The sequence below is a fragment of the Urocampus carinirostris genome, chromosome 17 (genome assembly GCF_059441175.1).
Source record: "Urocampus carinirostris isolate Australia breed hairy pipefish chromosome 17, RoL_Ucar_1.0, whole genome shotgun sequence".
NCBI lineage: Eukaryota > Metazoa > Chordata > Actinopteri > Syngnathiformes > Syngnathidae > Urocampus > Urocampus carinirostris.
In genome coordinates this window covers 25943147-25957552 of record NC_142365.1, presented here as the reverse complement: position 1 = coordinate 25957552, position 14406 = coordinate 25943147, and the positions used below count along the sequence as shown (strand labels likewise).

Sequence of the window (14406 nt, the reverse complement as noted above, 5' to 3'; positions counted from 1 at the left end):
TTAACGCTTCAGTGCTATAAATAAACAATAAAATAAAATAAAATCTATTTAAAATTCTATTTCAACCAAGATCCTCTAAAAACACACAAAAAATGAAAATAGGTAAAACCAAAAGCAATGATCAGCAGTCTCCAGTACTTCCATAGTAGTATTTCTCTATTATTTATGCAGTATTTTGATAGTTTCCATAGTAGTATTTTTGTAATATTTCTGTAGTAGTATTTTGTACTATTGTTTTACTGTAGTAGAATGTTTTTATTATTTCTCTAAATATTTTTTTTCCTTTCAGAATTAAAGCCAAATAATATATTAGTTGCCTGTTTTTAAGCACGAAATTTCAAAAATTGACGTCAATTGAAATTTTGTAGTATTTGTAGTCGTATTTTTGTTGGAGACACAGAAAGGGACAATGGGACAAAGTTGGCACCCTCAAAAATAGTTTTCATTAGTAGTACTTTATTTACTGTTATATACTGTATGTTGCATCAAAATTTGATAGGCCATTTTCGTTTGGCGGACCTGATGAAAAATCCTGAGGGGCCGCGGTTTGCCCACCCTTGTGTTAAGTATTGTAGGATAGTGAGGCAAAGCTCTCTGACCTACATTACACGGTCTACAGTCCAATACTACAATACTCAGTCCCCAACACCAGATTCCAAAATAAAGCTAGCTTGTCTAAATGCGCTTCAGCATATCTCACCCAGACTGATGAAACTAAAATGGACCTATTTAGACATAGCAATGTGCAGTATGTGCTGCAGAAGAAGAACACAGCATATCAAGTAGGGCTGCAACAACAAATTGATAAAATCGATTGAAAGCGATAATAAAAAGCGTTGGCTCGCAATTCATGCAGCACTTTGTACATTAATGCGTGGGACGATATTTGGGAGTCTTGCTATCAGAATCAGCTTTTTTTTTTTTTATAAACAGATCGATTTAATATATTTAAAACGAGGTTATTGAGGCTCAGATGCAGCTGAGCCTCTCTCCCTCTCTCCGAGCCTCACCTCGCACCTTCTGATTGGATTAGCGACCGGGGACAGAGCCGCTGAACTATAACGTTAACATTAGAGCGGAGTGAATAGCAGCAGCTCTGGTGACTCCTGAGTCCCCACATGCCTGTAAATAAAGACTGCTGATACTACTGAGATTTAAAAAAATACATGGTAGAAAAGGGTGTCAGTGATGAAGAGATAGCGTAATAAGTGTAGTTAACTTGTTTTAGAGAGGCACATTCAGATGGAGACTGATGTACGAGATCTTGACCATTACATGAGTTCATCAATCAAGCGGGTCTGTTTGTGATTGAGAGAGAGAGAGCTAAAAAGCACGCTAATATGATTAGCTGTTACCATAACATTAGTTCGCCATGCTGGCTCTAAAACAGTAGTGCTCACACTTTTCAATTTGTGAGCTCCATTGAAATTTCTGTGTATTTCTTGTTTAAAGTTAATTTAAGTCATGTTTGTTGTATTGACACTGGATAAGTGAAATATTAGCCATTTTAGTTGTGTTGAATTTATAATTTATTTACTTGAATACTCGTAATTGGTATTGTTATCGGCCCTGATAAATACATATCTGTTGATCTTTGGAAAAGAGTGAGTGGAATTTCCTCTTTGCTTTGCACTTTGCACTCTGGCCCGACAGGGGGCGCTCCAAAGACCATATTTTGAGCCACGATGTCATAACAGGTCCGACTTAAGACCCACTACCCTAATTACGAGCTAAGATCCAAATCAAGAAAACTCCTCACATTTATTAAATGAAGGGGTTTTGCATTTTAAAGCCTTAATAGTACAAAATACACAGTATTCATCTAAAAAATGACCAGTAAACCAAAACTTATAAAAAGTAGTAATACTGTATTCCCCAATAAGCTGCATTTTTAATGAAATCCATGACTCTTCTTTGGCTTTGTTTTCAAGATAATTAAATCCATACCTCGTACATATCTCCGCTGTATCTGTTTTTGGCCATGTTCAACATGTATAAACAAACATAACCTGTCTTTTTATGTAGTTTGAAATTGAAGATGTCAACTCGCATTTGCAGGGAATCAATCATCTACTGTAAAGGAGTTTAAATTAAGGCTGCAACTAAAGATTTTTTTCATAATCGATGAATCGGTCTATTTAATTTTTCCATTAATCTATAAATTAGATTTCGTATTGACATTTTTCATTTCCTGCTCTTTATTCAAAGATGTATGTTTTGAACAGATAGAAAAATAGTACACAAAACAACTGAGTATTCTATAACATAAAACAAACAAAAAAATCCAAACTTCAAAAATACATACAAAAATATAAATATATATATATATATATATATATATATATATATATATATATTATGTAAAAGACTCTTCCTACCACCAGTGTTCAGAGAAAAATCATTTAAAAAAAAAGTAACTTTTGTATAAAAACTGTCTTGGCGCCCTTTGGTGGACCAAAGTTGGACTGCAACTCTCAGCTTCACAACAGAATTGTTTACACGCCAATATGCATTGATTTAAAATGGTAAATGGTCTGCATTTATATAGCGCTTTTCAAGTCAATGAAGACTTCCCGAAGCGCTTTACAATGTGCTTTACACTTACCCATTCACACACACACTGACACACCAAGGCGCCTACCTGCTTATTGGGGGCATTAGGGTCTCAGTGTTTTGCCCAGGGACACGTTCATAGTGGCTCATAAATCACGTAATACAACAAATTGATTACCAAGGCTTTTAACAATTGATTCTAATCGATTCCATCGATTAGTTGTTGCAGCCGTGGTTTAAATGACCGTAGTTTTTTTTTTCTTATTGCTCAGAATTTGGGTCCGCGACCCACTTTTGGGTCCCGACACGCCAGTTGAGAAATACTAATCTTGAGCCAAATCCAAATTTAGTTCTATAGCACATTTCAGACACCGAAATGCAACTCCAAGTGCTGTGTAAAAACATCCGATGCACAATAAGATGACATCCGACAAAGTACTTGCATTCTCCTCCGATGTTGCCTCTATTTATTTTGCAACAATCTTACACATTTGCAGGTGCACAGCATGCATTTATATGTCAGGCTATTTGACGACTTGGATTATTTCATTGGTTTATATTATAAAATATTCTGTTGTTTTGTGCACTTTTATTGTATCCGTCCACAACTTCAACATTTGAATAGAGGAGGAAATTAAAAATGTGTTTTCATGAAATCCGATTCATCGAATAAAGGAAAGAAATAATCGACCGATTCATTGATTATCAGTAGTAAAAACGTTAAATGCAGCCCTACTTCCAAAACAAGCGGCCTACTGTAAAATGTAGTGGTTGTTCCATCGTACATTGGAGCCCAGTGCAGGTACTGGCAATCTTTTTCAAGTTAAAGGCTGAAAATTGATTTTTATTCGGTATAAGCAGATACTTACAAACAATGTTTAAGAATCAGTGACACAATTGGATACTTCAACACGATAACAACCCTAAACTACTCAAATTTTTCCATGGCAGGGGGGTCAAACTCATTTTAGCTTAGGGCCACATAGTAGAAGAAAACCTCTCATGGGGCCATCTAAGTAGGCTCAAGAAAAAGAAAGATGGAGACAGAGGGAGGCAGTGTAAAACAAAGAAAGAGAGGGAGAGAGGGAGAAAGAGGCAGAAAAAGGAAGAGAAAGAAAGGAAGAGAGAGAAAAGAAAGAGACTGAGGAGGGGAAAAAAGAGAGAGAGAGAAAGGGGGTGAGAGAAATCAGAGCACAAGAAAGAAAAAGGGAGAGAAAAGGGGAGTGGAAGTGAAAAAAAGAGATAAAAGGAGAAAGAGAAAGAGAGAGTGTGTGAGAAACAAAAGATACAAAAAGAGAAATACTGTAGTGAGAGAGGGGGAAAGACGGACAAAGAACAAAATCCAAACAGAAATGAATGAATGATTGAAAACTTTATTCAAACATTAAAATAAAAACAGAACAAAAACAATAACTCAACAACAAAATAATATTACATAATATGTTCGAAAAGGGGTTGTCAGAAGCAAATGCTTATATTCCCTACTCCTTCATCTTCCCTATTAAACACATCAATTATATAACAACAATTGTAATACTATTTATAATAACAGTTATGGTATAATAACACAAAGTTAATCATAGTTCTAGACGCACTATTCCCAATCTCTGGTATCACTCATACCCGATTTTCTTCATCTCTGTATTCCGCCAGGAATGTTTTTTTGTATTTAAATTTGAACAAGTGAATAGTTGGACTATGTTTGAAATAGAAAGAGAGAAGGCAAGAAAGAGAGAAGTGGAAAGTGTGAGAGAGAGAGCGAGAGAGAGAGAGGAAAAAGACATAGGAGAAATGAGAGTGTTGAAAAGGGAAGAGAAAGAGGAGGAGCAAAATGGAGAAATAAAGAGAGTAAGAGAGAGTGGAAGAAAGAAAGAAACAGATAAATCACGAGAGGGAGAGAAAGGGAGATGAGAAAGACAAATATAAATAGACAAATAAGGAGAGCGAGAAAGAGAGTGACAAAGAGATGGAGAGCGAGAGAAAGAGAGGAAAGAAATACAGCTAGAATTGATTTGGGGGTGGCGCCTGGCTTTGTTTAAAACTGCTGCTCATATTTTGACTTTTTTCCTCTTGAACCTCTCTCAGGCTTGTCTCACGGTGCGGATCCAATCTGTCGGCGAAATGGCTTGAAACAGATGTTCTAAGGCATTTATGTCAAGGAACAACCAATTGCTCTTGGTGCTTTGCTAGTGCTTTTGGGTGTTTAACATTTGTTCTGTGGCTTTTCAACATAAATAGTCTCAACAATTAACATAGATTATTAATTGAGCTTCTATATAAAGGATTATTTAGTGTTTTACAGCCAAAACGAGGTCTGTTGGTGTAACACCTTGACTGTAAACTAGTGTAAATTGTGTCCTATGTATAGTGGACTGAACCCTTTCAGACATCAATATAGTCTTGGCTTCGCACGGGCGAGAATCTGCTCCACATGTACCTAATACGTTCAATAATCGCGCAAGTTCCATTTTGTCTCCAAGCTATAATTACTCAGGAGCCATAGGTTCCCGACTCCTGAAGGATAAATGGTCCATCCCAGTGATATTTTTCGGTTGATATTATTGACGTCTTTTGTTTTGTTTTTTTGTTCAGGGAGCGATCAGAGCTGCTGGAGGAAGCCAAGAAAATGGAAGCGGCTAAATTCCGATACATTTTGCCCGTGTATGGGATCTGCGAGGATCCTCAGGGCTTGGTCATGGAGTACATGGAGACCGGCTCCCTAGAAACCTTACTCGCCACTGAGCCATTGCCCTGGGAGCTGCGTTTCCGGATGATCCACGAAACGGCAGTCGGCATGAACTTCTTGCACTGCATGAACCCACCCTTGCTGCACCTGGACCTCAAGCCAGCCAACATCCTGCTGGATGCTCACTACCACGTCAAGGTACCTTTCTGAATGCTTGTGTAATTACCAGGGTTTGTGCTGGTGTGATTTGAAAGAATTGATTGAATTTTTGGTAAAGGGCTTGTAAAAACCTGAAATTGTTGCCCTGTATCTCAACAAGTCTGCTTAGAAACGATGCCGACACCACTCTCTGGTGACTTTTCTTTGCCGTTGTATTTCTTCTTCATTTGTGATTTAGCGGAGGCTGGCATTAGTTTGTATAGCATAGTCCTATGAAGCGTCATAGTCCCCTAGGAATCCCGCCCAAGAGGGCAGTTGCATGCTACACAAAAACAGGGCAGTATGAAATGTGTATAAGTGCAAGGATTACCTATTTATTATGGACAATGCAAAAATTGAAGGTAGCGTTTCCCAATGGTAAATTGTCATGGGAAGAACTGAAATTGTAAGCAACAAATAACTTGAATTTTTTGGAGAGAGATTTGTCTTAAAATGGGCAACACGGCGAATCAGCTGTTCGCGCGTCCGCGGCACAGTTCTGAGGTCATGGGATCAAATCCAGCTACCAGCCTTCTTGTGCAGAGTTTGCATGTTCTCCCCGTGCTTGCGTGGGTTTCCTCCGAGCACTCTGGTTTCCTCCCACAAACCAAAAACATGCTTGTCAGGTTAATTGGCTGGTCAAATTGTCCCAAAGTGTGATGTAGCAAATGAGTTGTCTGTATCTGTGTGCCCTGCGATTAGCTGGCAACCAGTTCGGGGTGTCCCCTGTCCACTGCCCAGAGACAGCTGGGAAGGGCTCCAGCACCCCCGGGACCCTACTGAGAATAAGTGGTGCAAATAATGGAAGGATGGATTTGTCTTACAATATTTACACACATACTGTTGAGAGACACAAATATTCACTATTTACTTAAGATCTCATAATCACATCTTGATAAATCCACACCCAAGATTAAAAATTGAATAGAGAAATCACAGATATATTTGGGGCTCTGCAAAAGACATGATTCACATAAGATTTTTTTTCATTAAATGGCACTGGATAAATGGGGAAAATTGTCTTTAAAAGTCCTTAAATAGTGCTTGAATCAGGTCTTGAAAAGGGTGTACCAACACTGATGGCATTTGTTGGGCCATGTTTTCCATTCCAAGAATCTGATTTCTCTTCCTGGGCCATCATTATTATTGTATTATGAAGGTGAAAGCAAAAGGAAGAGAAAATCCGCCCTGAGCATGATCAAATTGGGGGAAATTTAACGTGTCAACCAAAGTACAGAGTAATTTGACACCTGTATCATGTCTAAACTTGCGATCTGGCAAAAACTTGCGTAAACAGGCACAGAAGCATAATTAAAAGTATATTTAAAACGTACGTAAAAACACACGAAGACGTACGTAAAAACACACAAAGACGTACGCAAAAACGTATGCGAACACACACACCAAAACGTACAGAAACGAATACCTGAAAACATATGTAAAAACACACAAAAACGTAGATACACACACACACTCAAAAACGTAAGTTAAAACTCACACAAAATGTACGTGAACACGCACAGAAGCATATGTAAACAAATACCTGAAAGCGTACGTTAAAACGTACGGAAACACGCACAAAAGCGTACGTTAATGCACACCCGAAAACGTATGCAAAAATGGACGTAAACACGCACAAAAGTACGTAACGCTCGTATGAAAACATTGGTAATGCACCACTTTTGATCGTCGGTAACGGTTACGACGTTGGAATGGCAGCAAAATTAATGAGTTAGACGACCCCGTTTTTGAAGAAACAACGCCGTTATGTAACGTCTTTACAGTAATTATAACAGTGTTATTCCTAACTCTGGTTATTACTGCGTTATTAACGGATTAATTATTAAAAGTAGGGTCACCAAAAGTAGACTGGTGTGCTACTTATGGAACAGGTTCGTGGCTACCTCAACTGTCCTCAGGAGGCACCACATTGGAGTCCTCTGCTTTACTCTTATCAGACTTGTGGTTTTATGCTGAGAAGCTCAACTTCCAGAAGTGAATGCAGTAGGTGGGACGCATCCATTGAACTGTAAGAGTAACATGTAAACACATCCTCCGGACTTGTCCCTACAGGATTCCTTTAGTTGCTGTACAAAGTTCCCTGTGACTCCTTCTGTGTACGCTTGTGTGAATTGTACGTGGGCGAGCTCACTGGGAATGGCCTCTGCTGCGAGCCGGGACTTGAGCCGCTAGGGCCACGCGCCGTTCACAAATGTAGTAGAGTCGTGAAAGCTGATCCCAAATTGCTACAAGTGCAAGAACGCTTGAAATCCTTGAAAATGCTTGAATTTGAATGTTGTGTTTTCAAAGTTTGTAAAGTGCTTGAATTTTAGGTGAAGTGTGTGCCAATGCTTGAAATTGTTGCCATATTTCTTAGGTCAGGTGTTGGGCTCGGGTTGGGAGTTTGGGTTTCAGCAGCAAATACGATTGGGGCTCGGATTATAATCTTAGGTTTATACTCCTTATTAGGGTAGTAAACTCTTTGGGGCTAGAGTTACAGCCAGGGTTAGGTGTTAGTGACTAGGTTCTTACCTCCATGTGAGGGTTGTAAACTAAATGTGGGGTTTCAAAAAAGTTGTAGAGCTAGGGTTATTGTTTGAAACAGGGTCGGGGTTAGTTGCTAGGGTTAGTTGTAGGGATAGGTTTAGAATCTAAGGTTTAGGCTCCTTTATTAGGATATTAAACTATTTTTAGGGTTCTAAAATAGGTTTGGGGCTAGAATTACAGCTAAGGTTAGGTTTAGGGTTAGGATCTATGGTTTGAGCTCCATATTAGGATTTTCAACTAAATGAAGGGTTTCAAAATTTGTTTAGAGGTAGTGTTTCTGTTTGAAATATGGTTAGGGCTATAGGGTTATAGCTCTTGTTAGGTTTAGGGCTAGGGATAGGAGCCAGGGTTTGAGCTACAAGTTAAGGTTTTAAACCGAATCTAAGGTTTGAGGTCCTTATTAGTGTATTAAATTCAATTTTTAAGGTTCTGAAATAGGTTCGGGGCTAGAGTCACAGCTAGGGTTAGGTGTTGGGAACTTACCTCCATGTTGGGGTTCTAAATTGAATAAAAGGTTTCAAATAGGTGTAGAGCTAGGGTTACGGTTTGAAACTGGGTCAGGTTTGGGGTTACAGCTAGGGTTAGTTGTAGGGATTGGTTTAGAATTATAATCTTAGGTTTGGGCTCCTTACTAGGGTAGTAAACTTTGTTTGGGTTCTAAAAAGTGTTTGAACCTAGGGTTATGGTTTGCAAAAGGATTAGGGCTAGGGTTATAGCTAGAGTAAGGTGTAGGGCTAGGCATATGACCTATAGTTTGGGCTAAGTTAAGGTTTTAAACCGAATCTAAAGTTTAAGCTCTTTATTAAGTTATTCAACTCTATTTTTAGGGTTCTAAAATAGGTTTGCGGCTAGAGTTACAGATAGTGTTAGGTTTAGGGTTAGGAACTAGGGTTTAAGATCCATATTAGGTTTTTCAACTAAATGTAGGGTTTCAAAATTGCTAGTGTTACTGTTTGAAATAGGTTTAGTGCTATAGGCTTATAGCTACAATTAGTTGTAGGGCTAGGGTTAGGGATAGGAGCCAGGATTTGGGCTACAAGTTAGGAAACTAGCCAGATTTTTCAACTTTTGATACTAATTTCCTTGAGTCTCCCGGGACGTGGAATGTTTTGCAACATGTTTGCATAATTGTGGGAAGGTTTATACACCTCCTGTGTCTTGTTAAAAACAAGCATCATACGGATGCCTGAGTTCCTTTAAAATGCCTGATTTTGAATTTTGGGTGAAGTGCTTGAAACTACTGGAAATTAATGCCATAGCCATGTTTTTTGTCAGTCTGACTCTATAGACCGCGCAATAAATGAAAAAAAATAAAAAGTGAGTGAAAATGACGCAACACGCCTACTCTTATGTGGGGGGATGCCCAAGAGGACGACAGCTCTATTTAGAAAACCGGCTCTTTTGGCTCTGTTCACTGAGAAAAGCTCTATTGGCTCCCAAAGGGCTCCTCAGATTTTGTTTTTTTTTTGTTTTTAAAATGATGTATTATCAATGATTATAAAACCTTTTGCACCATTTTTTATTATTTGGGGGATCCCAAATATTAATTGCAAAACATATAAAATGTAAATTAGCTTTTTACGCACTGAATAGATTTAAAGTCAAACAAAACAAACAAAAAAGAAAACAATAAAATAAACATTCCAAATATTACTCTTCAGTGCTATAAATAAGTGATAAATTGGAAAAAAAATCACTATTCACAATTCTGTTTTAACCAATTTAGACCTAGATCCTTTGAAAAACATGCAAAAGATATAAATGGAAACAAGTAAAACCCACCAAAAAAGAAAACTATTCACAATTCTATTTTAGCCAATTTAGACTCAGATCCTCTGAAAAACATGCAAAAAAATAAAACAAAATGAAAACAAGTAAAACAAAAAGCAAAATGTGTCCAAATTTGGCTCATTTTTCTGCTTTTTATACATACAGTGCATTTATTCTTTTTGTCCTTGTACACGTTAAGTAGCTCGCAAAACCTTAATGCTATTACAGGAAATTTGATTTCTAACTGACAAATCTTTGACATGATCAGTCCCCATAAATCCAGATAATATAACTCAGGAGGTAGAGCCCCCGTCTTGGGACCAAGAGGTCGCAGGTTTGAATCCCAGCTCCTCAGAGTTAAATGTCGAAGTGTCCTTGGGCAAGACTTGTCCCAGTTCCCGTTGTTTCTGTAAACATCATTCTTCACAAGGTTGCAATGACCTGCCCCACAGTTTAGCCAGTGATATCTTTTGCATTAAATGTTATTCGTATTTGATGGTACAAAATCCCTTATAGTCAAATGTATAAAATCCTTTAGTATAAAGCCCATTGAAAAGTGCTATATGAAATGCAGACCATTTACCATTTAACTCCGTTATTACCCAAGACCTATGTGTTTGTAAACAACTTCAAGCTGTGCGTGCATTGTTAAAGTAGCATGGCAAAATTCATGTCAGTTTATAGCAGCTTATAAACAGATCAAATCATAGATAGGAACAGTGCAAAATGGCACAAAGCATGTGCTAGCAGCAAGATAGATCACACTGGATTTCTTCCTTTAAAGGTACTGAAAAAATAGAAAATAATGGCCTTGAAAGTGCTTGAAAAGTGCTTGAAACTGATCATCGCGGGGAGGAACACTACACATTCCGTGCCTAATTGAAAATAAAAAGTAGGTCTTTGTGAATACCATTAAGATGTCATGTCTTCAGCTTCCCTTCGGCTTCGTGGTTTTAGATATCGGATTTTGGCCTGGCCCGCTGGAACGGCCTCTCACGGGCCGACGACATCAGTCGGGACGGCTTCTGCGGCACCATCGCCTACCTGCCGCCTGAAAGCATCATCGAGAAAGATCGGGTGTCCGACACCAAACATGACATATACAGGTTGGAATACACTGTACCTCTCGGATATTGAGTTTGTTTAAAAGAACAATGCATCGAGTCTTGCGTAACTCTGGCTTCTGTTTTCTAGCTTTTCTATTGTTATTTGGGGAATCCTCACTCAGAAGAAACCATATCAAGGTAAGTCGATTGGAAGATTTGATTCCAACAGTAAACCTTTTCCTAGAACAGGGGTCTCCAACGTGGTGCTCCCACGTTAGAGTGCCTGTTGAGTAAAAGCTCACCAGTCCTATGTCATTGTGATTTTCTAGTAAAATGTTATTGTTTTTTATTGGTAGTCTATTTAACCCTATTTTTAATAATTAACCTGGTAATAACACAGTAACAACATGATACGTTTTTATCTTAGAAATTCGGAAAAATAAATTCCAGTTCACAGGCTTCAAGGACAGTAGAAAGTTTTTAATCAATGAATTAATAGTACAACGAGAATTTATTTGTGTATTACGCAAATGTAATTTTTCATCTTTTTATTGATTTATTTTATAGGAAATACAACATTTTATTAGCTAGCTATTACATAGATCAGTGGTGTCAAACAGGCGGCCCGCGGGCTGGATCAGGCCCACTAAGGGATTGAATCCGCCCGCGAGACAACGGTCAGAGAAGTGCAAGTGAAAAACGAGCTGCAGGTTGAAATATGTCCACTTGATGTTGCCAAAGCCAGGTGCCCCTCACAAAGACGCTGTACTTGTATTTCTTTCTTTCTCCCTTTTTCTCTGACTTTCTGTCCCTCTCTCTTTCACTGTCTGTGGTTCTCTTTTTCTCATTCTTTGTTAATCTTTGTCTCTTTTTCTCTCAGTGTCTTTTTACCTTATTTTGCTCTCTTTCGTTTTTCTTGTTCTCTCTCTTTTTTCTTTCTATTTCTCTTTGGATTTCTTTCTTCCTCCTTCTTTCTCCTTCGCTCACGATTTCTCTTTTTTATCTCTTTTGTTTCTCATGTTCTGTCTCTCACTCTCTTTCTCTCTTTTTTCTCTCTTTCTCCCTTTCTTTGTCCCACCCTCTTTTTCTCTCCCTCTCTTTCTCTCATTTCTTTCTCTCTTATCTACAAGTCCGGCTCCCGATAGAATGATTGTTCTATCGTGTTGACACCCCTGATATCGATTGTCATTATTAATTTGACCACTGTGTTTGGCGAGCCGGGTAAATAAGACTAGGGGGCCGCATGTGGCCCTCGGGCTGTATTGTGCCCACCTCTACTCTACACCAATGGTCTTCAATTGCATTTATGTTGTTAGTCATGTGACTCGGGTCATTGTTCAAGCCCTGCTTTCAATGAAAAAGACCAAATAGTAAATGGACTACATTTATATAGCGCGTTTCAATTCACCTCCCAAAGCGCTTTACGATGTATTTTACACTTACTCATATACACCAGGGGTCCCGGTGATCCTTTAAATGTCTTAAAGGGCTTCATTTCTTTCTAAAACACAGGGCCTTAATTGGCAATAAAATGTCTTCGAACCAATTTTGAAAAGTCTTAAAATGTGAACACAAATATTTAGTCCTATTTATCAGTTCCGAGCATGTTTTTATGATGCTAGACTCTAAAGTTGGTCATGAATATTGTGTTTTAAATGGATCAGAATAAAAATGCTTCAGAGAAGTAGTAGATGCGTTTTTGGGATTTAGTAGTTATCTGCCAGTTTTGACTGAGGATCCATGATGTGCTATAAACTTTTATTGTTTTCCATGTCTAAAACATTGGAGAGTACTATGTTTTTCAAAGTTTTCAATTGGATTTAAAAGAAAATTCAAATTAAAATGTGTTTTAAAATTGCCTCTAGTTTATGCGGTGATTTTTATTTTTAGTTTGTTTCAATCGTGTGATTTTTTTTTTTGTGTGCCTTTTATTTGATTCCAAAATACATTAAAGTCTTATTAAGTCTTGAATTTAACTTGCCTTAAGCTGTTGGAACCTTGTCACACACACACACACACACACACTCACACACCGATCGCAGCTTATCAGGAGCATCAAGGTCAAGTCAAGTCATGTTTATTTGTATAGCCCTTAATCACAAAAAGTCTCAAAGGGCTGCACAGACCACAGAATATTGCAAACCACAGACTATTTTTACACCATCCCCTGATCTAAAACCTACAGGAGAGCAAGGAAAACCTCAGAATGAGTAATATTAATAATAATAAATGTTGTACGCAGTTAACTCTTCAACAGAGCATATTCCTTTCATAAAAAGGTGAAGAAGTCCCATCGTCATCGTCTGGTTATAGAGGGAGGACGTTTAACTATTGAGCTAACTGTTACATTATACATTATATCAATTTTCTTACATAGTTTAATTACAGTATTTGATTTAACAAACTCAATTTAGAGTTCAAGCTTTAACCTTGTTTAACTTGTTTTAGCATCTTAACTCCCATGTTAAAGCTCTACAGTAATGTCGTCCCAACAGACTCTTGGGTTAAATTATATCTTATTTACTATTACACATAATTTTAACTATACTTTATAATTTACTTGTTTTTGTCAGCAAATATGGGTTCAGTATCTTGCACGCGGACACTTGGACATTAGATAGATAGATAGATAGATAGATAGATAGATACTTTGTTCATCCCCGAAGGGAAATTCACATTTCCAGCAGCATCCCTGAGCTGAGAACAATCGAGAACAATCGAAAATAACACGGGAGCTGCTGGAGTCATTAACCTCGGAGGAGCCGGGGAATCGAACCTGCGACCTCTCGGTCTCGAGACGAGCGAAAGCCTTAGTTGTTTGTCATGTGTGTTTTTGCCCTAGGGGAGAACAACATCCTGCAGATCATGGTCAAGGTGGTGAAGGGGGCGCGTCCGGATCTTGGGGCGCTGCCCCGCGCTCGACCAGCCGCCTGTACCGCCTTCTTGAGTCTAATGAAACGTTGCTGGGCAACCAGTCCTGAGGCCAGACCTGGTTTCCAGGGTAGGATCTTTTGACTTTTTCTTTTGTCTTCCTCCCCCTCCTCTCTCTGTCTTTCATTCTTTTTTCTCTTTCACTCCCTTTGTTTTCTCTTTTTCTGCCTTTATCTCTTTTATCTTTGTGTCTTTTTTTCCTCTGTTTCGCATGCTCTCTGTTTCTGTCTTTCTCTTTCCGCTTTCTCTCATTCTCTTTCTTTGGTTCTTTCATTCTCTCTCCCTTTCTCTTGTCTCTATCTTTCTCAATGTCTCTATTTTTATATATCTATATCTGTATTTCTCTTTATAAATATTCATCCCGCTTCCTTGGTCTTTTTCTTTCAGTCTTTCCTTCTCTCTTGTTCTTTTTTTCTCTCATTCTCCCTTTGTTTCCTCTCTCTCTCGTATTCGTTCTACTTTTCTTTCTTTTATCAGTATCCCGTTTGTGAAATAAATAGAGCCGTAATTTATAACAATGACAATAGATCTTATTTTATTCTTCCAGATGTTGCATCTGAAGCAGAAGCGCTCTGCTCGAAACCTCAAGAGGAGCCTAAGACTCCGACGTTGCCGGAGTCGGAGCCTGGATCACGTGACGGGCTGTGCCTTGGTCAGGTAAGTGTTGGGTCTCGC

The 14406-nt window shown here is 38.4% G+C and overlaps 1 protein-coding gene across 1 annotated transcript in view; it reads left to right on the top strand.

Annotated features, from left to right (window-relative positions):
* The window catches only part of ripk4 (receptor-interacting serine-threonine kinase 4), a 36001-nt gene that overhangs the window by 15922 nt on the left and 5673 nt on the right, over positions 1–14406 (top strand). The window contains exons 2-6 of the mRNA XM_088321600.1: positions 5146–5437; positions 10712–10860; positions 10949–10998; positions 13643–13801; positions 14279–14388. Of these exons, the coding sequence (XP_088177726.1) occupies positions 5146–5437; positions 10712–10860; positions 10949–10998; positions 13643–13801; positions 14279–14388 (760 nt within the window). The remainder of the gene's footprint in view (positions 1–5145; positions 5438–10711; positions 10861–10948; positions 10999–13642; positions 13802–14278; positions 14389–14406) is intronic.